The sequence below is a fragment of the Amblyomma americanum genome, chromosome 5 (genome assembly GCF_052857255.1).
Source record: "Amblyomma americanum isolate KBUSLIRL-KWMA chromosome 5, ASM5285725v1, whole genome shotgun sequence".
Taxonomy (NCBI): domain Eukaryota; kingdom Metazoa; phylum Arthropoda; class Arachnida; order Ixodida; family Ixodidae; genus Amblyomma; species Amblyomma americanum.
The window spans coordinates 89,213,505-89,239,076 of record NC_135501.1 but is presented as its reverse complement, the minus strand read 5'-3'; the positions used below and the strand labels follow the sequence as shown (position 1 = coordinate 89,239,076).

Here is a 25,572-nt window from a genome sequence, read left to right as displayed (position 1 = left end):
CATCAAATTCCTGGGGGCAGTAGCAACGAGTATGTAGCAATCACTGTGACTTTGAATGGGCGCACAATCTCTATTATAGGTGGCTACATACCACCAAGGGGTCGATTTGATGCCCTACGACTACAATCGCTACTTGACAGCGTTTCGGAACCCCATATAATAGTAGGAGATTTCAATGCGCATCACCACGGCTGGGGAAGCGCCGTTACGAACGTTCGAGGACGGGATATCACCACGTTCATGAACAATGCAGGTCTCGTTTTGCTCAATGATGGCACGCCGACATTTCTACGCGGGACTACCTACAGCAGCTGCCTGGACCTTGCATTTGTATCCAGGCGCCTGTCATCGTTCGCAACGTGGTGTGCTGATATTGAAAGTTATGGAAGTGACCACATACCGACGTATGTGCAGCTACGGTGGTTTCACCGTCTTCCAAATGCCAAAATACGTTGCACCGACTGGAGTGCTTTCCGCATTGTTCTAGAAAAAACCTGTGGGAAACTCGCTGATCCAACAGATGTGGAACAGCGTATTATTTCGGCCATGCACGATGCAACACGCAATATCTCAGCGCCAAATTCCACAGCACCAGTGGATGTGATCTACGCGCAGCTTCGGGCGATTCGTCGGCGCGCAGAAAGAAAATACCGGAGGACAACGGATGTCTCGGATCTCCGGGCCTCTCGACGTGCCCAGAAGCAAATACAGCGCTATTTGGAGAACCTAGGCAAACAACGGTGGCGGTCATTTTGCAGCAGATTGGATCCCCGCAAACCACTCTCCACAATCTGGCACGTTGTTCGAGCACTGCCGACATTTCCCCAGCAGAAACACCCTTTCCGTGCATTGGCACTTCATGATAGACGGCAAGAACTAGAGGTGGCGGAGGATTTCTGCTCGAGAATTGCCGGAAGCGCTTCTTTACCTCGGCAGCATCGATGTGCTCCCCCCACGATGGACGATCGACTGGACATCCCCTTCACAATTCAAGAACTGAAAGCAGCTCTTTCTGCTTGCACGCATCCTTCATCCCCAGGACCTGATGGAATAACATACAATGCGCTTCGTCATCTAGGCCCACAGGTAATGGAAGCCCTCTTAACATTGTTCAACCACTCTTGGGCCTCTGCCACTGTACCACAGCAGTGGAAAAGAAGCCGCATTGTGGCCTTGCTCAAACCAGGGAAATCGCCACTCACATTAACATCCTACAGACCAGTAGCTCTGGCAAGTTGTATTGGCAAGACGATGGAGCGTATGGTGCTAACCCGTCTAGAATGGTTCCTTGAAAAACATGGGCTATACCCTTCCACAATGACGGGTTTCCGCAAAGGCCGGTCTGCCATCGACAGTGTAATTGATCTCGTGTCAACGGTAGAACATGAGAAACGCCGTCACAGGTTGACTGCTGCTCTTTTCCTCGACATAAAGGGCGCATTCGATAATGTTCAGCATGATGCAGTACTAAATGCACTCGAAGAATGTGGTATAGGCGGACGTCTACACAATTGGATTGCAAGCTATTTGACAAACCGGACAGTCTACATGGAGACTCTTGAAGGTGACACAGCAGATCATCATGTTGCTTGTGGTGTTCCTCAGGGAGGAGTGCTCAGTCCAACGTTGTTCAATCTCGTGCTCATTGGCCTTTTCAAACAACTACCGAAGACGGTTTCAATATCCGCCTACACAGACGATATTTGCATCTGGACATCAAGTGTCACGCGTCCCCAAGTGCAAGCAAGATTGCAGCGTTCGGTATCCATTACGTCTGCGTACTTGCGCCGTCAGGGGCTTGAACTCTCGCCAACTAAAAGCGTAACATTGGCTTTCACACGCAAGATAATGGCGTGGTATCCGGTCACAATCGATGTGCAAATTGTTCCATACGTAACACATCACAAATTCTTAGGTGTTACGATAGACCGTGACCTGTCCTGGACGAAGCACATTTCTGTGCTCAAGAAAAAGCTCGACAGCTTTGCAAGCATTGTGCGGTGTATGGCAGGAAAATGTTGGGGTCCCTCTGAGCGATCTTTACTACACGTGTACCAGGCGCTGGTAGTCGGCCTTCTCAGATACAGTGCACCCGTTCTCTCGGGGGTCAGACTATCAGGCCTGCGTGTGCTTGAAAGCGCGCAGGCTCGTGCTTTAAGAGTATGCTTGGGTTTGCCATGTAAAACTTCTACATGGGGCACATTTTATGAGGCCCGCGCCTGCCCAGCACGAATTTATTTTCAACAGGAGCCACTTCGTGTGCATTTGCGGCATCTGACCAGGCATCGTCATCACCCCCTGACTAACATTAGTGCGGTGCGTCCAGATGCAGCCTTTTCCAGAGCCCTTTGGATGCAGCGCAATGCGCTGCCTTCGAACTACGCGCCACACCAGATTGCGGAGGTGCCACTTTGAGCAGTACCAAAACCATCTATACGGACAACAATCCCAGGGATAACAAAGAAAACGCACATTCCAACAGTCGGACTGAAACAGCTGGCGCTGTCATACATTACATCTATGTATACTAACACCCAGCATGTTTTCGTGGACGGATCCGTTAAGACCACTTCTTCAGCTGCAGCGGTGATAGTGCCAGGAAATGCCTCATGTCACCGTTTCAGGCTCATGCACAAAACGTCCTCTACGGCAACCGAATTGGCAGCCATACGAGAAGCCGTCCTTTATATTGGTCACCAGCCAGCGCAGCAATGGACTATATTCTGCGACTCGAGATCGGCATTACAGGTCATACAAACTTATCTAAAACCAAGAGCATGCGAGCAGCTGGTTCAACAGATTGTGCTTTTGTTAGCCGAGGCTTTCCACCGCGGCCATAACATAAAGTTTCAATGGATACCGAGCCATTGCGGCATAGCGGGAAACGAGCGTGCTGACGCCGAGGCTCGGATGGCACATTGTGATGGTGCTTTCATTGAGATAGCCTTTTCAAGATCAGACATTGGAGCCTTGTTGGCGCATTTAATGCAGGCGGCAATGCAGTCGCGCTGGCATGATCCGAGTCATCAACAGGACCGCATGTGTAAGCTTGATGCTGGCTCACGATTACATTTCCCATCTGTGGTGGTGCGACGTCATGGGACTTTACTCCACCGGCTACGGCTTGGCGTTGCCTACACCAAACACTATCTTCACAAGATCGGCATCGAAAGTAACCCAAATTGCGCACAGTGCAACACACCAGAGACTATTGGACACCTTCTTTGCGCGTGCCCGAAGTATACTTCTGAAAGAACAACATTGGAGGCGACCGTGAAAAACCTGGACTCTCGCCCTCTCTCTGAGGAAACTCTTCTGGGCGCAAGGACGAGACGTTCTGATTGGTGGCGTGTGACAAAAGCCCTGCTCAACTTTTTGTGTGAAACAGGCCTGGATACTCGTTTGTGACCGCCTGTGCACAACCTACATGGTTAATGACATGTGTCGGTGTTGTGTTGCAGACACCAGTTTTGAGTTTTATGTGTGTCCAGTAACCGCGATGCGAGCGCCAGCCAGTGTTGTGTGTGTGTGTGTGCGTGTGCATAGACATCACCCGTGAAACTCATTGTATTATGCCATCATCAGCCTTCATTCACACTTTCCTTTTCCTCCTCTTCCCTTTCCCCTGTGTGGAGTAGCAGGCCAGGGCCCTGTTACCACCGGCCGACCTCTCCGCCTTTCTTTCATTAAAATTCCCTTTCTTCTTCTTCATTACACACCACGTATTTTTAAGCTTGCTATTTCTCTTGAAAATAACCGACATGCCTATAATATGAAATACTATAGTTGTATCTACTGTGACCGTTGATCTCACTGGTTTTTCAGATAAAGAACCTTATTTCTAGGCTATAAAGCATCCCCAAAGTTAGCTGGTGGCAACGTCTTCTGGAAAGCGTTTTTCTTCGAAGCGTTTACATAAAAGCATTCCATTTGTGTTAGAAGCCACATTTCCATTTACTCTCTGCAGGACTAAAGTTATATATTTGACAATCGAAGTGACAGTGCAAGAATGAGATTTGCTGCAACAGCAAATTCCAACATTCAAACGTTCCGGTGAAGACATGATGACGATGTCCAAAACAATTTTCAGAATGTTCCGCGAAAAGTACATTTATAATGTGATAACTTTAGGGAGCTCGTGTCGCAGAAAATCCGGCGTTGCCGGCGTCATTGATTGTGAGCGAAATATTAAAAAAAAATCGCCACAGAAACAAACTAGGATGTAGGTGGCCTGGCTAGGGCACGTGACCTTGTGGCACCATGACAGTCTGCCCACCGCATTGTGAAAAACAACCACCGAGGTAGGTGGCAGTTAAATTATTCTTCGCGAAACGTTGCTGAGAAGAGCAACCTGTATTAAACAAGTGACACCGGTGGCAGTACCTGCCATCGCAGGGGGCTGGCGTATCGCTTAACCGCTGCACCACTGCAGAAGGATTAGCATGAGGACTCCCAGGGTTCTATGAATATCAAGTAGAGAATTAACAATTCTGCATATATGTAAATTAAACCATTAGCTAAATTGTCAAACACTTTAGGTGGAGCTTAAGTGCATGATTTATTTTTCAGTACTTTTACCATAAAATCATTCTAAAACAAGAAAAAAAATGTCCTATAAGTTTTGGCAATCTTTCCTGAAGCCGAGAACGTCTATGTTGGCTCACGGTGGTTCTTCTTCACATGAGCCAAAATGGTCGTCGTATTAGGATACATCATACATCCTCACGCATGTTATACCTGCGCCACAATGCGCCTTTTGCTACAATGAAAGGCTTAATACAAATTTTTCTTTTCTGTCATTAATTCCGGAGATGCTGGCACGTTGCACAGAAGCGGATAATTTTTTAAGGAATGAAAAATGTATTACTTGAAAATTACATATTTTGATACTGGTGGGTGAGTTACATCTGATAACTAAAATTTTGGATTTTGGTTCGTGATAAAACACAGTTGCTCAAAGCTACCATGATTGACATTACGCGATTTATGCGCGATAGTTTGAGCGAAGTCTGCAGCTAGCGAACACAAAAATATTACTGCCTATAAACATTTCTTTAAGGTGCGCTAGAGAGTTCCTAAAATTTTAAGTTGTTATGCATATAATCTATTTATAATGCTTTGGTGGCATTGTGAGAGGAGCATGTATTGCAGTTTAACCTTGTTTTATTATATGAACAATGAATCCCCCTCCTCTACAAGATGCCAACACATAAGTGGCTTTCATCTTGTGGTAGGGATGCAGTAACAACGATTTACTGTACTACCCTGAACTGTGACGAAAGAAAGCTTTCTTTCCATCTTACCAATCCGCCTGGCTTTTTCTTTTCATTCTGGGTCCAGAAAGAGAGTAAGAATTAGATTAATCTCGACCACCAGATTTAGGATATTGCAACAAATATGAAGACCTAATCTCGTCAGAACAATGCTTTAAATGTGGACAGTTGATCGTTCATGAAGACATATCTGCGCGCTAACCTCGGAAGAGACAACATAAAGCGTAACCACGCACACGTCTCTCTGTTCGGAGGAGTATGGGGAAGGAGGGTCGCAAAATTTTTGGTAGCGCCCCCTTATGTGTTCTCGGTAAGAGGGAGCAATATGGTTTAAAATTTTCGCCGCCATCGACGTGTCTGTTAGGGGCAATGTCCCGCTTGCCACCCCCCCCCCCCCCTCGCTGGGCTCGCCTATGGCAAAGAATAGACCACGAGACAGTATCAGACACGCCTGTTCCAGACGGTGTCTACTAGTGGTGTATTCTTTGAGTTGTCTGTTGAGAAGCTAACGAACCCGTATATAAATCTCACGAAAGTTTGCTTTTTAAAAATCGACATTCTTGCGAAAATATTCTCAATTTTTATTTTCCGGCAATTGTTTCCGTGATTTTAAGTTTTGTAAAATCTTATTTTAATAAGGCGCTTCCATCACAAACAGAAAAATGGCACCCCAGAGATTACAAGCTCGTTTATTCAAATTATAATTCTTGCCTAATTCTTCGTGTGGTCGACTTCATACTTATGAATGGTGAGTATTATTTTTCTTTCCTAAACACCTGCCGTTTTAGGAATGTTCCCAAAATTGTATTCTTATAGAGAACTTATATATTTCTTCTTTATTTTCCGTGATTGCCGCAAAGTTTAATTCACGAAAGTTGCGCAAATCACCAAAAAGGTAGACCGCGGGTCATAGGAAGAAAAAGACAATGATTTGTTGACCTTTTGTGACGCATGAACTGGTTGGTTTATGGTTTATGGGGGTTTAGCGTCCCAAAGCGACTCAGGCTATGAGAGACGCCGTAGTAAAGGGCTCAGGAAATTTCGACCACCTGGGGTTCTTTAACGTGCACTGACATCGCACAGTACACGGGCCTCTAGAATTTCGCCTTCATTTAAATTCGACCACCGCGGCCGGGATCGAACCCGCGGCGGTCGCATGAACTAAATTTTTAAATGGCATTTCTTGCGAAGCGAACAATAGTTTTGCGGTATTACATCGCAATATATGAAGTCCGTCCCTCTCAGCCAATCTTTTACTTTTTGTTATATCAGCTTCGTTTCGTATCCTTTATAACAAACACTCGTGCCATTGTTGTTCGAAAAACAATACAACTGTTAATTTTGGCACACCTCGACAGGTACGTGCAGCGCAACAGGCTTTATTCTGGTACCATGGCTGGCTTCTCTGATGTCGGTTTTTTTCTGGCTACGCCAATGACTTAATATCTACCGTTCAGCAGAAAAAGCGTCTGACGCACATTTCCGTCATGGGTTTTGTAATTTAAACGTTCGTTCTAGAACGCGGCGCATGAATCCATCCCATTTGCTTCGAAGGCAGTTGGAATCGGTGACCGAGTGTTCATCTAGAAAGCAGGCTACTTTTGCTGTGCTTTTTCTTTAACCATAGTGCGGATTCACCAACCGCTCACTATTATCTACCGGGGAGGTTTTTGCCGTAACGCAGCCGTGCCTTTCTTTAATATGACTCTAATTTGCCTGTTAGCAGTGGCACCGAGTGTAGTGCATCTTTCTGCAAAACGCCGACGGCATGCGCCCTTCGGCATCCTTTGCAGCACCTCTCCAGGTGCGCGAAAGGGTACAGCAGGCAATAACGTTGATTTGTTCATATCCTTGATCACAGTTCCTCAGAATCTGTGGACACAAATGTGCATTTTTGGCCATTATCTTTGAAAATTATGGTGTATTGGCTGTCTATTCAGAGTCATTAGGTTTCAGGCTTTAAAACATGTGAGTGGACATTAGGGGGTTAATTTATTTGAAACACGGCCATCGTCTCTTCGCATTTATTCCAGCACCTTCGTTTCGCTCTTTATCCTACGAGCGAATCATTGTTTAAGGCTAAATTGAATGATATACCGGTGTGGCCAAAAGTCATAGTTTATCAACAATTTCCCTCCTCGTGAACATTAGACACAGCAATAAATATTACAGAGAACGCTTTTATTAGTCTTGGCTTACTTATCTCTCTGCGCGAGAAAGGAACAGCTGTGTGTTTGGGGGGGGGGGGGGAAGTGGGGGCGGGCGTTATTGGCGCCTAGGCATCTAAGGCCATCATGCGCCATGCTCAAGGTGTAAAGAAAGGAAATACTATCACCAATACAGAGTGTAAAAAAAATAAATGGTCGAACTGCAACTCGAAACTGCATGTGGAATATTGATTTCTAATGACAAATTTCCACGTTGCCGCTGGGTTGTTGCTCTCGCTGAAGCGAGAGAGCGGGGTGTAACATCATTTGAATATAAACAAGAGAGATGAAACCTCCATAAGCTCGAAGGGATCAGAACATTATACTTTTCTCTGGTGTTTATGGCAAGCTTTGAGTGTCTATACTTGCTGTCAGGAAACCTTTTTGGCCAAGTAACAGCAATAATGTGTGGCGGTAGTGAACAACGCCATGCTAGCTGACGACGTTTGGCGCCAGAGTGCTGCCTCCTAGAATGCAGATGCGCGTAATGTGGCGAATGAACACCTTCAAACGCGCAACTACTATGCAAATTGAATTTTTTATGTGCGGCAACACTAATGCTAATAAATTAGTATAACTTCCAGGCGTGTTTCGCACTTCAGCTGTGGAACTCAGTCGACAGAGTTGTATCAGCATTTATCTGCTAAATTAAGAAAAGCAATAAGCGAAGGTGGGTCCGGAAGAAGTTGTAGCAGAGCAGTATGGCGGGAAAAAAGTTCGTCAGAGATTCACATATGAAATGGAGGTAGCACAAATTGGGGCAAAATTGAAAATATATAGTACACAGAAAGAGCGATAAGTGCCAGCGTGCAATTTTCTATGTACGATATGCGTTTGCTGTGGATATGTGGCGCTTCAAAAATGGCATTTTGCCATCACCTTTGTGGCATCGATTTCGCAAAACAATTCAAGACTGCCAAGTGTCACAAAATTTGTGTCTGTCTTCTCCTTCTTTTATATTTGTGGCGTCGACTTAGCGCCCCCCCCCCCCTCTCCCGCGCGGGAACGGTTGCCTCATCGCGACGCTGGAGGAGTCACTCAAAGCCACTCCACCACCTCCTAGCATTCTCGCCGTTAAGGCATAGAAGGCTTGCGAGTTGTGCAAACAACAGGAGCGGGTTGAATGTGCCGCACCCTTCGGAAACTTCGCAGACACTCCTCGTGGGATTAGGCTTTATGCCGGGTTCTTTCAACATTCCTTCGTGTGTTTTTATTTCTCTTTCAAGATCTGCATTCCTCTGTACACGGCGTCTGATGTGGCTTTTTTTTTGTCTTGTTCTTTTTTCTTTCCCATGAGAACGCGGCGGCGGGAACGCCGGGAACTGGGGAGTTAGTCTAGAGATTTCGGTGCGTGTGGTCGTGAGTAAGGTCAGCCAGGGAAGCAGTCAGCAAGCGAGCCTAGGCGGGTGCCTGCCGCGTAGAGGGCGGCGACGGCGACCCCGATGACGCGAGGCCCAAGTTCGCCCGTATCCGCAAGCCCTTATCAGCCCCGCGACGAGAAACCGCAGCCCGACGCTCCCTGCGACCGGGCCTTGCCACTCCGCAGCTAAGCCATCGTTTCTCCCACTCACTTGAACTTTTTTCTTTTTGTCTTGTTTCTTCTTTTTCTCGTCCTAATCTTGCGTATTGTATTTCCTTCTCATAGCCTTGTTGCATGCTAATTGCCCTGTTGTTTTCTTCCTTGTGTTAATTGTTGTGTTCACGTCTTCATTTTGTGCTTGGGATTTGCGTCGCGTCCATGTACGGTGTTGCTTTATTGGGCTTATTTTTGTAATATGCTGCGATTGTTCTTTACCCAAGTAAAGAGGTTCATTACAGAACTTGTCTACGCCTCATGCCTTCGGTTAACGGCTAATAAGGCGTGGTCCCTATCGCCGGTCAGCAGCCGAACCTCATCTTTCGCACGCAGGGTGGAGAAGTTTGTCGCTCCTCCCCCTCCGAAATTACGGAGTGTGCAGTGGTGCCCGGTCACAGCAGAGTGTTCGTTCCTATTGTGTACTATTCGGCATACGCATCTTGAGGGTAGCAATCAGGGATTAAAAAATATTATTGGTTGGTGCCTTAACAGTCTGCCATATCAATGCGACAATGCCCTTTTACATACCCAAGTTTGGACCTCATGTACCCTGACTTTAGTTTGTGTGGGGGCTCTTAGCGCAGTTTTTAATACTCTAAACAAACACACGAAATAACCTTGGAGGATGCTAAACGCGAGATCATTTTCAGCGCCTAAGCGAAGGCTTAAACATTAAAGGCAGATCAGTGAAAAAAAATTGATATAAAGAAAAGCAAATTCAGAATCAAGAGCGTATATAGGGCAAGACAGTTAATAATATCAAACATAGGTTCTAAAGAAACAATTAAGTTTTCATGCAAGAAGTAGACACAGATTTAAAACACATCCCTGAACTAAACGGCGTGTAAAGAGCGGCATGCATACGGCATTATTTAAAAAAAAAAAAGAAGCGCAAGTGCTAAACATTTGGTCAGAACTTGGAAGGCTGACGAAAATGAACGATGTGAAGCTCAGTGAAAAAAAGCGGTCTATTGAAAGGAAAACAAGAACTGTTACGTAAAATGATAAGGATACGGAATAATTGACTGAGTTGTAAAAACATGTGAATGACGCCTTAGACAAGACCGTTAATGCGAAAGAAATGTAAATCCGCCACAGGTGACTGCAAAGGTTACAAAAATGATGGTTCTTGTTGTAGCTCAGTGGTCTGCAAGAAATAGTTAACGTAGCAGGCTTTTTTCTGCCTGAACGTATGTCGGCAACTAAGGGAAGGAAAATTTGGAGAGATTGGGTGACTGTAACTGATGCATGTGATTGCTAACTGGAGATTTGTGGGAGGGGTACGCATCGCCCAGTAGACGTAATCAAGTTGATGCTTTTGTTGACTCTTCGTTAAAAGCCAGTCTTCATTGTTTAGACTGTTTTACACGACATGGAATTTTCCAGGATACGCCTGCATGGTTCTTGTGAGCAACCCACCAGCGGACACTTCCATGCCGAAGAAATGCAAGCTAAAGTTCAATAAAGCCTGCAACGGGTCGGGCATATCCGAGCAGATTTACGAAAAGAGCTGCACCACATCAGAATATGTCGCATGAAGGTTTTATTTGCCTATGTGTCATAAAACATAACACAACAAACCTGCACAATAAATTCCTTCAAACAAGCATCTATACAGATGGATTTATTGCATTGAGTATTTTCAGAATTCTAATCAATAAAAAAAATAAATACTTCCCAATAGTCTACAAGCTCTTTTTGCACCCACTCAACGACACTGCTTTTGATTCACCATGTTCATTCTTAGACGTGCTGATTATCTCGACACTAACTTGGAAGGCGAACGCCAGGAGATAAATAGCAGCGCTAATCGCGCATTCAATTGTTTGCATTGTAACTACTGTGCACCTTCCAGCCCAGCGAACCTACTGCTTTTTAGTACCCTTGTTCAAACTTTGTTCAAGTATGCTACCTCTATATTGGAGTCACACTATTCATCTTACATTTTTTCACTCAGACTAGCTAATGACTACCATGTCCGTTTAATTCTCTCAAATTGCAACCCCGCTATAAGAATTACCTTAATAGAAAAGAGTTTATCTTTACCGAGCATAATCACTATGAAGAGCCCTTCCCCGTCATACTTTGTTCCATAAAATCTATCGTCATCATTCTTCACGCCGCCATACCATTATCGCTCCGAACTATCGCACATCTGGTATTGATAATGCCCACAAGATTGGTTCTGCGCTTTCTTGCAGAAACAACTTCTTGCATTTTTAGTTCACTCCAACCTTTGTTCATTGCAGCCGCCTTCCCGCAGTTATCGCTCGCCTTCTCACTTACGCTTGTTTACGCTTTATCCTTAGTTATTTTTGTTGTGAAAGCCTGACTTTATTGTGAAAAACATTCTTATTTTTGCGTAGGTTTAGGTTTATTCTTGCATTTTTTTTCCGATAACCTCTACCGTATATTTCCACACACGTTTATTTTAGCGCATTATCTTCCCTTCATTTAAGAAATTTTTTCGCTATAGTGTAAGGAGCTCGTTCAGCTTAAAACCCGGCGTCTCCCTTCGCTCGGCGTTTCTCGGGAAAAATCACAGAATCCCTGAAATGAGAACAGAGAAACATAAAAGAGACACAGTGGGAGTTCAAACTCAGGCCCACTGGTGCCTGATGGATGTGTGACTAGTATGAGTTAATAACGGCTGTTTGGGTGTGGTTGGTTTGATTTATGGGGTTTAACGTCGAAATTCAGGAAAGGCAAAGAAGCGCAAAAGACGAACGCTGATGTATTGAGGGATCAGAACGAGCGCTCTACTTGCAACAGGGTTTATTTGACAAAGATCGCTTATATAGCTTCTTATAGCGCTTAACGTCCCGAAGCAACCCAGAATATGAGGGGCACCGCAGTCGTCTGTTAGAGATGTGTACTAAATTTACAGAAATGAAAAAATCTAAAACCAAATATTTATATGGCAATTAGGCGTGAAAAAAATGCAGGAAAAGAAATCGTGGTGTCACGGTGCTTTCATTTACTGAAAGCATTTGTGTGTATGTGTGTATGTACAGGAGTAGTATCTAGTGCCGTGTAACCTATAGAATGATTGGTGGAATGCTAATGCTGGTTAACATTGGTGATTAGTAATCGACAATCGATTGGTATTTGTGATTTTAACCGATCATCGTAGTCGATAATATGATTGCGAATTAATAACTGGCTAGAAATGGGAACGAGAAGGAATGAAAAGAAGTAAACGGCAGAGAAGGCGTCTGCTCTGAAGACAACGCTTAAGCATTTTCGTAATTTGTGTATGTTTCTTTGCAGTAATTCAATGTTCTCTTTATAGGCACAGCACTTGAGGATGTAATAAAGACAAAATTTTTTAGCAAGCAGAAATTACAGGTCACCCATCATTATAGATGCTGTTGGACGAGGATGGTTAGCATTTTCTGCAGATTCAGATTTTTTCAATGAAAGGACGTTAAGAGATGTTCACAAAGTGGATAAATTTTCAATCAATTTTATTTCCTTAAATACCCCTTTTTAGGGGCATTACATAAGGTGTGGGTACAACGTTTTATGTGACAGCAAGTAATCATGCTTTATAACGATGACAAATAGCTGTAGGCTCTACGCGCGAAGTTCGCGGGACAGGTTATCTCTACAATCTCAGCGGGAAGGCATTTCCAGTCCGCGGCGGTGCGAGAAAAAAATGAAGCTCCGAAGGTGACGGTGCGTGTACGTGGACGGCTGATCTGTAGTTGATTGAGAGTGCGGTGAGATATGCATGCCGGAGGGACCATGTAGGGCGCAGTTCGTAGATGGCTGTAAAAAAACTTTTGTAATAATGAAAGACTGGCTGTGCGGCTTTGCATCTCGAGTGGCTGAGTGCCTGAAAGCGATTTCAAATATGTAACACTCGTGCTCTAATGGTATGAACAATGAATAAATCTAACGGCGTGGTTTTGCAAAAGTTCTAATGCGCTGGTCAGATAAGCTTGATGTGGGTGCCAAATGGGTGAAGCATTTTCTAATTTTGATTTAACAAGTGATTCGTAAGCTAATAACTTAACATCCACGGGCGCATCACGAAGATGACGTTTTAGAAAACCAAGGAATTTGTTAGCTGACAAAATGATGTTATTTATATGCTTTTTCCAGGAGAGATCAGCGCGCAAGGTTACGCCTAAATATTTGTATGATTTTACTGGCAGCGTGGGAACGGAGTCGCTATGATAGAAGGACATGAGCGGGTTACGGCGACAACGAATAGAGAGTGCGTTGGCTTTCTGTGCGTTACGTTCAATTAGCCAGATTTTACACCAATCCTGAATCTTGTTAAGGTTGTTTTAGAGGAATAATTGATGAGAGATTTTAATAACTGTTTGATAAAAAACGCAATCGTCAGCAAACATGTGAATTTTACAGGAAACATGCGAGGGAAATTCATTTAGGTGTATTAAAAACAGAAGGGAACGTAGTACGGAACCTTGAGGAACGCCATATGTTACAGGAAGGAAGCTGGAAGTGTGTTATTTTACAAAGACGGACTGAGTGCGATAAGTTAGGAATTCTTTAATCCAATCAGCAACATTAGGATCGATATTAAGGTGAGATAACTTGTGTAACAGGCGTTTGTCAACAACTTTGATGAAAGCTTTTTTAGAACCAACAAATATAGCGTCACTTTGTAGCATAAGATCTAGATTGACATGCAAGTTACGGATAAAGACGGCTAGTTGTGTATCGCAAGAAAAACCTTTCCGGAACCCGTGCTGCCCAGGATAAAAGAAATTGTTCGCATCCAAGTAGGCAATGATATAGGAGATAATGACATGTTCCATGAGCTTGAAAGGTACACTTGTAAAGAACTGGGACGATAATTTATCGGAGAATTAGTGTTACCCGATTTGAAGACTGGAATGACCTTCCCATTTTTCCAGTCTTGAGGAAGTTGGCCAGAAGAGAGTGACTGCTGAAATAACAAGCATAAATATCTGGCACTGGTGGGATTAGTATTCTTAAAAAAATTGAGGTTGATATTACCTAAACCAGCAGAAGTTGAAAGTTTCATTTTATCGATTAGCGAGAGGATTCGAGACGTGTTAAATTCAACAAGCGACATGGAATCATCAAGAAAACTGTTTGGCATAGGAAATGGTATATCGGATTTATTAGTGAACACTGACTGAAATGCAACATTGAACATGTGAGCCCATTCGGCAAGACTAAGTACGTCACCCGCTTCATTTGTGATAATCACATCGCGTTTGTGTTATGGGTGGATAATATTCCAGAATTTTTGAGGATTAGTGTGTAGAATTTTAGGCAAGTACTAGTTAAAAAAAGAACTTTTAGCGTTCAGGGCAGATGAACTATATGCCTTTTCAGCAGCGTGATACATATCTCAGGCCGTCTGGATAGTTTGTGATTTGGCTGCGCAAAAAAGACGCTTCTTTCGATTCTTCACACGTTTAAGGGTTTCAGTGAACCATGGCTTTCGAGAATTCTCTCGGAAGGTGAACTTAGGGTTGAACTGATCAGTTAGCTCAGTAATTTTGTTTTTAAATTTAGCCCAATTTTCTTCGATAGACCGAATATGTAAATAAGTGTGGAAAGATTGAAAGAAATCATCCAGTTCACGATTGATGTCTTTATAGTCACCCTTGTCCTACAAACGGATCGTCTTTTTGAAGGTATGGCTCCGAAGCGGAGTTAATGCTATATTGGCATGAATTACTTCGTGATCGCTTATTCTAGGAAGAATCGTAACCGACTTAACACATTAGGGATGGCTGACGAGTAGTAAGTCTATAACGTTAGCGCTCATTTGTGTTATTCTTGGTGGTGCCGGGATAACTTGTGTAAGGCCAAAGTTCAAGCAGACTTCTTTGAAATTCTTAGCTTCCACCGTGCCTGATGCTGTAATAGTGTTAGTACTCCAGACAATATCCGGGAAATTAAAATAACCAAAGAGAGGTATATGTGACTTTTGATATTTAGCGATAATTTCACACAGCACGTTATTAAGTTTCTCTGAAAAGTTCGAGGTATTGTTCGGGAGCCTGTACCAAACACCAAGAAGCACTTACTGAGGACAACGGCAGAAAACCCACATTATTTAGAGATCAGAATAAATGGAAACGATTGAAAATGATAAATTAATAGAAAACCAATTGAGCACTCCTCCGCCACGAGACTCCTGACGATCCTTACAGAAAAGCTTAAATTTCGATGTCTGCCAGGATTTCACTGTCGTCTATTTCATGAGAGAGCCAGGTTTCGGTTAATACGAGCATGTTGCTATTGGATGAGCGAACAAGACTGGAGATTTCTTCCCTCTTAGGAATAAAACTGCGGATGTCCGAGAAAACTACGGAAAAAGAAAGTGTGGACTGAGGTGTTTGTCGAGACGCGGGCAGGGAGTGATGCTGTGGGGGCGCTTTTTCTGGGTGGGGGCTATAGTATTTTCGTGATAGTTTCCGAGGAGTCGTCATAAACTTGTCGTGCGCGGCCGGTAAACAAGGTTTTGTAACTCAGCATATAAGCCGTAGGTTTCCTTTTTGCAAAAGGGATAAGTTGCTTTCGAGCCTTCCTGACAGCAGGCGAGAAGTCCTCACCGGCGCTGTATTCAATATCTTTGAGTATATTTTTCCATTGGACAGAATATTCAGCTTCATTTTGTGGGAGTGAAATTTGACGATTATTGGTCTTATCTTGCCAGGTGTGTGACGGCCGAGGCGATGCGCGCGCTCAATATCGATTGGATCAAATGTTATATGTAGGGTACCGGAACAAATACTGATTACAGCTTCCTCAGATTGTGCGTAAGTTTCTGCAGGATCGGTGTCAGGGATGCCATAAAATACTACATTTTTCCGACGTGATGGCTTCTCAGCGTCCCCAACACGAGCTTCAAAGTTTTATCTGAACGCATGTTTGCGTTGTCGCTGTCTCCATCGAGTCAAGTCGTGACTGCATCTCAGTGATAAGTTGGTTTTGTGCCTCAAGGACACACATACGTGCTAATAAGTCACCGATTGTCGCGTCTGTAGCTGTAAGTTGTTTTTTCATGCCTTATATCTCTGAGAGTTGTGTAGATTGCCCGGTAGACAGTTTCTTTAGCTCAGCAAGCAAGGTTTCAGAATCAGGTCCCAGGGTTAGATTCAATATCCCCAGCCAGAAGTAACAAGGATCGAACAACATGAACACATTCAATACCAATACAGATACGGCTCTGTGGGCTCGGTAGCTGTAGTAAGAGATAATTGCTAGTTTTCTTAGCAAATAGGCTGTAGAAATCAGCAACCTGCATGATGAAGGCGAAAGGGTTAGACTTCGCGGTTGCACAGCCGCCGAGCCCACAGAGCGGCGCGGATGGACGCTGTCTCTTTATAGCTACCACTGGTGATGTCGCTTGCAGTTTCGGTTGACACAGATACTGTAGTGTCCAGTGTTGCCCGAGGGGAATTCTAGAAAATGGCGAGATGATGACTGTAGGGTTGCAGCAGAACCTGCTGTTGTTTCCGGCATCGGCATGCGTGAGAAGCACTTCGGTTCCAGGGCGCGCAGACAGCAGGGCGGAAATGGCCACTCAAACAATAACAGAAGAATCTGCATGATGTAGGCAAAAGGATTAGACTGTGCGGTTGCACAGCCTAGAGTACCATATTTAGCTGATTATGTGATGAAGACAATGGGGATATTGGTGTAAAAGAATAAATAATGGCAAGCGCTTTTAGTGTACAGCCTCAGAACTGTTCTTGCCTGCAACGTTTAATAAGTACCTAAACTAAACTACCAATCTGCTGACAATACAAATGTTGGTGTAACGGTTTAGGTTGCTACGGGGTGCATCCCGAGTAGCAAGAGTTTTACCCTTTGGCGATGGATTGAAAGGATGTGATGACACTGGAGGCAACTGACTGCGTTTTCAGTAAAGAAGCGCACGCTTTTCTATTTTCTTCAACAAATTTTGCGGGCATGTGCTGTGATATGCTCAGACACCTTTGGGACTTCCACAGCCTTCACTGGACACCAGTAAAAACATAACGGCATTACAGCCTCCCACTGACAAAGCAGTGATCCGAGAAGCTCTGGAGCCAGCCGAGCAGGCATCGACAGTTAACACGAAAAAATGGAAAATTTTATCTGCGCTCTCTTGGAACGTTTACACTGCCTCTATTGAATGCATTGACGTAAATTCAAGCGGTGTTGCTGCTGAGGTGAAATATTCCGAAACGGGATGAGGTTGGCCAGGTATGTGGGTTTTTAAATGCGATATAAAATACAAAATATCAAATATAATATACCCTCGTTCCTCATCTCTATAGATATTCCTGTGCCCCTCCCCTCCCAAAAAAATACCGCATTCGCCTCTTAACTAATACGAGGTAGAGGGTCGCCCCGTACTAATGAACACAACATGACATCTAATAGCTCTGTTCACACTACTGAACATCGATTACTCCTAGCAATCGCTTGAAAAAATATATTTACTACATTGCATGGAATGGCTAAAGTTTGACCGATGCACACCACATACCTTAATTTTTATTCGGCAAAAATCACTGCCTTGGCCGAAGATGCCACACTCTCAGGGCCGCTTTTCTTCTGCTGTTCGCAGCTGCTTCGGGCAACGCAGGTTTTCTTAAAGACTTCATCCTAGAAATTTCTGAAGCACTTTCAATGGGGTCTCCGAATTGCATGCATCAGGGAGATCAGCTAATGTTAACTTCACCCTAAATTCGTCGGCCCAAGGAGAGAGGCGAGTCTTTTCGCCGCTCTGCGAAGAGAATTCTGTCCGTATTGTCAGTTTTTAATACATCGCCCGTGATGACCAAGGTATTAAGGCTGTAACGGCTGATGCGATGTCCGAAAAACTTTCCCGCAGCTTCTTTCCTGTACTGAGGATGGTTGAAACTGGGTGAGGATGTGAAAGCGCAGCACGGGCACGCCTGGCTGTCCTAGGGTAACAAACGCCTTATGGTAAGCATGATGGTAGTTCGGAGCGGGTGGTAAAATAAATGGCCTTAACATATGTAGACGTGTTTTTCCGCATTCACGTCAGGAAGGGACAGCAAACAAAGGTGACCATTATATGATAGCAAGCTGCAGCGGTCGTTCGCTTTCGCCTCATCACAGAGACGGAGCTGGGAATTACGAAATTTAAGACGAGAGTATTGTTTGGGGACTGCGCCGTCATCGTAGGGAATGTCCTCAGCTTTCGCACTGTATACAAAAACGCCTCGTGAACCAATAAAAATGCAAACGGTCCTCACTTAGAGCACACCTCTTGTAGACCTTAGCTTCTTATGTTTTAACGATGGGAGCCTTTGTTCCGTGAATGTTTATGCTCAATGCTACCTGCACACGACTAATAAATTGTTTCTATCGCGAGACGAGACGAGGTTCATCAGGAATATTTATCATCAGCATCATCCTGACTACGCCCGCTCCTTAGCAAAGACCCCCCTTATATCTCTAGAATTAACCCTACACATTTACGTGCGCAATTCTTTATAAATCTGTGAAGGTTATTCAGTTCGCCTTTCTGTACGCGTCGTAAACTTTAGACTTAGCGCGAGCAGAATGCGGTGCTTGTGATCTTCGACAGCCAGAAAACTGGTTTTTGCTGTTGCCGTGCCGAGGTTTTCATCTCTTATGAGAGCAGGTCAGCTCAAGCAAGTCCTTCATTGGGGGCCTTTCTAATGTCTTCCTGACTCCATCAAGTTGCGTCTGGTGCAGGTACAGGGTATTCACCGGAGCCATTCTGCAACAGCCGAAGTATACAAGACAGCGAAAATGCTGCGTGGCCGCCAATACCAGCGACAAGACTCAGAGCAGACATCATCTACACTAACTGCCACCTTAGCGCGTAGCCGTACCATTCCGCATTTGAGAGCTTCCACGTATACCGTAAAACCCGCCTCGAGCGTCAACCACAGTCATCCTGCTGTACCACACATACTTCAAACCTTCGAAGGCTCCCCTGGTGAGGGCATGAAAGAATTGTTGGCCCAATCGTAGCCAGTGTCAACTTTAAGCATCCTGGAAGATAACATGAACCTCTGAACTTTTTTAACGCGATAGCTTTAAAGTCCCTGTTGTCCAGAAAATCCGCTGTCCGCTTTGACCGCAAACAATCACGAGCAAGTCTTTAGCAGGTAATCCCACAGAACTACCTAGGAGGCAGGTGGGCCACCTAGGTCTCGCGACCTTAAGCGTCATCAGAACCTGGCCACCGGGTGGTGAGAAAACTGCCCATTGTGGTAGGTGGCAGTTAAATTGTGATTGGTAACTCGGCAAGAGCATCCTGGCGTGCATCAGGCCCATTGCTGGGAGCACCTGCCGCCGCAGTGGTGTGGCGCATCGCTTAACCGCTGCCCCACTGCGCCTTAGGTGGAGTGTATGAGTACTTCCGCGGATCTGCTAATGTAAACTGGAGAATGGTCTATATATCTTGGAATTAACCCCATAGTCTATCGCATGCTACACTTCAGGCAGAACTGTGCACTGCAACTTTCTTTTCCATTGACGGGCCTGTTAAAACGTATCAGAATTCCACAAAACCTGCTTCAAGACGAGCAGTCTATACAAGCAGGTGCTCTGAATAACTTGTCTAGCATTCATCATAACTAACGGGTACAATACCTGCTCTATTCAGGGATGAACAGCCAAGTGATACTGGGAAGATGTATGTTGAAGAAGGGGCAGGAGCACACAGCATAACAGTCTCAGCGCTTTTGTACGTTTCTATCGGTCCTCTAGTACATTTAGTACTGGCATTTGCCAACCTCGCACGAAAGTTAGCCAAGCCTATTGCCCTCTTTCCTTGTTCCCCGAGTTTGGCGGTTCACCTGCACACTAATACAATACCGCCGGCAAGTTATCTGAACGCTCGTCTGACATAAAGACCGTCCATTGCTGCTGCCTGGTTACCTTCAAGCAGCCGGTCTGCTGGATGTCTTGCACTAAGCAGTGTGTCTGGCCCTTTCGCACCTTAAATGCAATAAGCGCTGGAAAATAACCGAGCACCAGCAGCTACGCCACTGCCCTATAGTTAGAGGCTTCGCCAAGACAGGACAAGCCCCTTCGATGCCACACTTAGGTGTCACAGAGCCGTTTTAGTGAAAAATCACTCATACGCATACAAAACACCGAGCAAGAATCTTGCCATCTACGTAAATGCGTAAATAAGAAGGAATCAAATCCACCATGAAGAGCCGTATATGGAGCTGCGCGAACTGATCACCTTAACAGGCTACTGCTCGAGAGCAGTAGGCTTTGCTGCAGAAAGCCGCGCCTCATGTTAAACTGCAGGACACTTTCCCGCTATGCCTAGCGGATCGTCGCCTTCCATCTGAGGCGCGAACATATCAGATCAACTTAAACACGATCAGAGCTTAACCTGAGTCGGATGTTGTCGCCTGACGTGCCAAAAACTAAACAAAGCAAAAACATGAGCCAACCAACCTCAACATAATTTCGCACATCTACTCGATTTAACACTGCAAACTTTTTTACACCCACTGGACGCACAAGCAACTTACACGCCACAAGGAATGAGACAACTTGGCAAACGCTTAAAAACTACCTCTGTGCGTCCACTGTGGATAAACTGCCACAACCTGCCACACTGCTCATAAGTGAACTTGGGCCTTCGTCCTTTTTACTTCGGGGCATAATCACAATAAAGAACAGATACCCACAAAATCGAAGGCTACTTGCGTGACGGCAAATAATCGCTCAACCGATAAACGTAGTTACCGTAAATCCTATACACATGCTTCTCATCACCAGATGTATCATCACCGCGAACACAAAACATGGAAGAAGGAGGAGAAGATAGCACTGTACTTCTTCCTGTACAGAAGTACAGGAAGAAGTACAGTGCTATCTTCTCCTTCATCTTCCATGTTTTGTGTTCCAGTTTACAGTGTACTTCTTCCTGCACTTCTATACAGAAAGAAGTACACTGTAAACTGTACTTCTTCCTGTACATCCTGTACTTCTGTACTTCTTCCTGGTTTTGTGTTCGCGCTGCTGATACATATGGATCGCAACCAACTATCCCGGCAGATGGTGTCATTCTCATCACCAGGACAGAAGTACACAAAGACAGACCAAGAAAGGGTCACCCAGGCCACCACAATGATTCTTTACCCTCCGCGAAGAACACGCACACCGCAATCTTTACGATTTCGCCTCCGACAAGGTGACTGAGAATTGGATGCCCCCGTCGCAATGACATATCCGAGGAAAGCCGTGACCGAATATAAAGGCCAACGCGTGATGCAAGCACACAAAGCACAACCTTGAAGTTGTGCTCTATGGTGTTAGGGCAACTGTTTTGGACAACACACAAGGGGTCTACTCTGTCATCAGTTCACCATTTGCGACATAGCTCATAAAGTGGCGACTTTTTGGCCGGGCCTAGAAAGCAATGCTGTTGAAGCCTGCCTTGGTAAGTAACCCGGAGTGTGCACATCACCAGTTAAGTGAAGCGACCTAACCATGCTGCAACGTTCGTAGGCACAGAGCAGTGTTCCCACGATTTTATCTTCGGCATGAAACTCCTATTAAAACATGGCCCTATAATGGACCTTAGATTCCAACTCGACCCATTTACTATCGAAGCAGCCAAACATTCACAAACATCAGTACAGCCTCAAGTAGCCCTGGGCATCCTCGTTGCTAAAACAAGCATCCATTCTTGGTTAAGCGTTATCATCCCTATGAGTCCTGGGAAGGGCGACAATTTCGACGGCAACATGAAGAGTAAACCCAATCGCTCATAGACGGGGCTTTTCATCGCAAGAGGTGTAGCCTGGTTCTGCAATGGAAAATCACATTATATAAGACCATCTACACCTGAACAGAGGCTATGGGATTACTTTCTTTGGAATAACTAACCGATATTACATACGCATTTCCAGTCGCCGCCTGATCTGCAGAAGAGCCTGCAATATGAGACAGTACGTCCTCCTTTACCACTCTCCCAGCAAGGCCTCAGAATCGAAAAGGCTGTATACACAACTGTCTCTTGAATTAGGAGAGTGTTTTTCCTTCCCGTGATAGGTCCGGGAGACGCCAGTTACATAACATCGCATCATAACCGGTCAGCATTACCGACTTTGTCATAGCTGCTCCTCCGTGCCGCCACAAAAACGCCAACCCATCCGGAATCAATAAGAAGAATTGTATCGCGACGACACCCACCAGCCGTTGAGCCTCTCGGCGCCACCAGTTGTTCTGGTAGACAGCCAGAAATCTGCTATCTCTCGATTGCCAACGACTCAACGAAAGAACGGGAAAAGACGCCCGCCTCTTAATCTCTTCCACAGTAGGCTGAAACAACTCTCTTTAACCAATTAATTTTAGTCGGTGCATGTGCATGGTGGGTACTGCTAAAGTGAAGTCGACGAAAGATATCTAGAAAAGACTGCCTTCGTCGCCCGGATGGCCTACACCGGTTAAAATCTATGCTATTTCGGTTTAATTGAGCCCCGCAAATTAAAAAGAAATACAGGTATTATTAGCAGTTTTCAAGTGCCATGCCTGTCTCGGGCCTCTTGACGACGACGTAGTAGTCTTTGCGACGAGTTACGCTCAACCACTACAGCGACTGAAAAAAGACTGCTCAACGCAATCAGGTCTTCTGGAGTCACCGTCAAACCCAAAAACTTCAGCTCATACTTCCAGGAGTTATGTCATTGTTTCTCGGCGACATCATCCAGTAACCGGCAACGACGCCATAGGGCACAGACCCACAAACGGCAGCTGTTAATTCCCAGCCCTTCAGCCCATCGAATGTAAACCATGCTAAAAAATCTGAGACGGTTCGCTAATGAGAGTCTGTTTGTGGAAAACGTTTGCGCCCATAGGACGCTGCTTTCAAATATAGCAGTGCCATTTGAACAGCAAGCATCGCAAACGAAAATCGTCTACGAATTTTGTTGTTTTTTACATTCCCCTGTGGTTGAGCATCTTGAAGAAGAAGCCGAGGATGAAATTCATTCTGGCGCAAGCAGCACGGGCCTATAAGCTCTCCCTGTTTTGAGAAACGGTGGGTTTAAGAAAATAATCTTTACGCTAGCTGTTTTCTGCGAAATGTCTTAGCTGACCATTCGATGAAAGAGTAAGAGTGCCTGAGTATAAATATAGTGACGTCTGAAGTACAGCTGTACATTTTTAACGACCTTTCGCGGTTGTGAGCGATGAATCTGCACTGTGCTGGCTTGAAAACTCTCGGGCAGTTTGAAGGATCGTTTAGAGCACCTTCGTCAGTGGAGTCCGCATCGCCATAAGTTCGACATCACCGTTCACTACTAGTCCGTACGCAAGCACCACGACGCAAATAGCCTCTCATTAGCACCTGTTGTTGCCCGCCCTCAGAACGACGATGATGAAGCCTTCATTGGACATTTTGTGCCGTTAATCTTGCTCAGGAACAAAGCTTAGGCACCGACCTTCAACATCTCATTGAACATATGCAGTCAAGGCTTCTTTCACCAAACGGCGTTCACGCAGATTGACCTACTCCTGCACAGAGTTTGATGCGCTCGTGATGAAAACAGTGCCGTGAAAAAACCGCTTATCTCGTGCTGCTCTCCCAGATTTCTTCGCACACTTCGGAACGAAATTCTGCAGGCCCCAAAGGCCCGCCGACAGCCGAGCACCTCGGGTATTCTAGCATCCGCTGCCAAATAAGGCAAATGCGATTGGCCCCGCTTGTCCGCGCACATGTTACGTAATGTTAAAACCGGACAAAATTGGCTGCACTGAGAGATTCCAGGGACCCGATCAGCATGCCTCCTGAACAGTATCTAACCACTACCCAGGTCCTTGCAGCCGATCGATATGGACCTGGTTGGATATTTTCCGAAGTTAACACTTCGTGCATCATTACGACGAGATCTATCTGACCAGGTACGCCAAACCAAAATTCCTGGCGAAGAGCACCGCAGCAAAAGTCACAAAATGTTCAGTTAAACGCATCCGCGTGCAACACAGACCGGCGAGCAGTTTCGTTCTATCACGGACAGAAGAGCATCATTCATGGGCAAATGGACGCCAGCAATCAACCGCAGCCGCCCGACAAGTCACAATAGGGCAACCGCTTACCACCCGCAAATAAACTACATCGTGCATCGCTTTAAACGACCACAAGAAACAACTTTTCACGTATTTTGACACTGATCCTCCTATGTTTCTCCGTCACCTACACAACCACAACAGAACACTCGTTCCCTAGGAAGGTAACGACCACGTGCCACTCTGTGCTGAGGAATATCAGCGAAGAAGACCACTTCGGCGCCGCTGCCTACCAGCAGCGCCCAAAAGGAGCCCTTTGGCATACCCGGCTGTGCTATACCAATCGCTACACTTTACGCCAACACTAGGCGCACTACAATGCGGGGGACCACGTGTGGAAATTAAGGCCCATTCACCGCCGCTGACTCGTCGAAAAACCTTGCGCTGCTTTTTAAGCTCGTACAAGATCATCCTTCGGACTACGTGAACAGCCGTTTGAATTCGTTCTTGATGGAACAGCAGCGCCGAAAATGACTATGAGCTGTGCATGCTGTGCGCCTGAAACTATTGCGCATGCCGATGGACGCTGTTGTACGCATATGCAGTGCTTATTTTGGCAATCTTCTTTTTCAACCTTCCTGCTGATGAATAATTCAGAGGATGGTAAGAAATTGATGTTCTTTAATGCTTGTGAGTGCTGGGAGCTACTGGCAAACGCCTTCATGACTTTTCTTTGCGGCGCGGTGCGCCCATTATTACCTAGGATTTATAGCCTCATGAAAATTGTTTTACGTGGTTCGGGATATTCGCAGGTGCTTACGTGCCTGATCTCGAAGCATCTAGAGCTTCAAAGAAAGCGCGGATTACAAGGCGGTTTCAGTTTTCGGGCAGTCGGCGAAAATATTTGCTAATTTTAGCGTCAGCGAGTCGTTTTTTTGTTTGTGTTAGTTTTGGATGCCTTTCGCTTTCTTCTTGGCTCCTCGATTACCACCACCTCCGCGTAACAACACACTTAAAACACTGTGATTTTTTTCTGGAACAATGTCAGCTCCGACAAGCCTCCTGTTCAAGCCCAACTCTGAAGGATTTATTGTTCATAACTCTCCTTCTGTCAGTGGAACTATACTCATCAGACAACGTTCCAGAGGGACGTCGGCTAGCATTGTTCAGAAAAAATGATATTGCGGAGAAGGAGATTTTGACATTTCTGTTTGCAACAAATTTACTTGCACCCATCGCCAATTGCACAGTAGAGAATCTCCTTAGTGTATCCAGATATTATTGCCACAATGCTGACATTCTGCCGGCGCACCCTGGTAGCAAAGCCTGTCTCTCAGTACGTGGCTGCACGTCTCCTTTTGTCTCGAATGAGCGCGGCTGTTCGGCAAGCCTCGCCCCAGTAAACGCTGTGCTTCCCGCGGTCTGCTACGTTTGTCGGTGACGTTTGGTGGAGCCGTGCTGGGTACCATCCCATATACGCTGACCCCTACGATATCCTTGACGCTCCTCCCCGACGCGCAGACGCCACACCTGT

The 25,572-nt window shown here is 45.4% G+C and overlaps 1 protein-coding gene across 1 annotated transcript in view; it reads left to right on the top strand.

Annotated features, from left to right (window-relative positions):
• Window positions 1-10,669, top strand: part of LOC144134865 (uncharacterized) — a 33,464-nt gene extending 22,795 nt beyond the window's left edge. Inside the window, exons 4-5 of the mRNA XM_077667674.1 lie at window positions 5,932-6,021; window positions 10,443-10,669. Coding sequence (XP_077523800.1) covers window positions 5,932-6,021; window positions 10,443-10,594 — 242 coding nt within the window. The 3' untranslated portion in view covers window positions 10,595-10,669. The remainder of the gene's footprint in view (window positions 1-5,931; window positions 6,022-10,442) is intronic.
• Window positions 10,670-25,572: the final 14,903 nt, after the last annotated feature.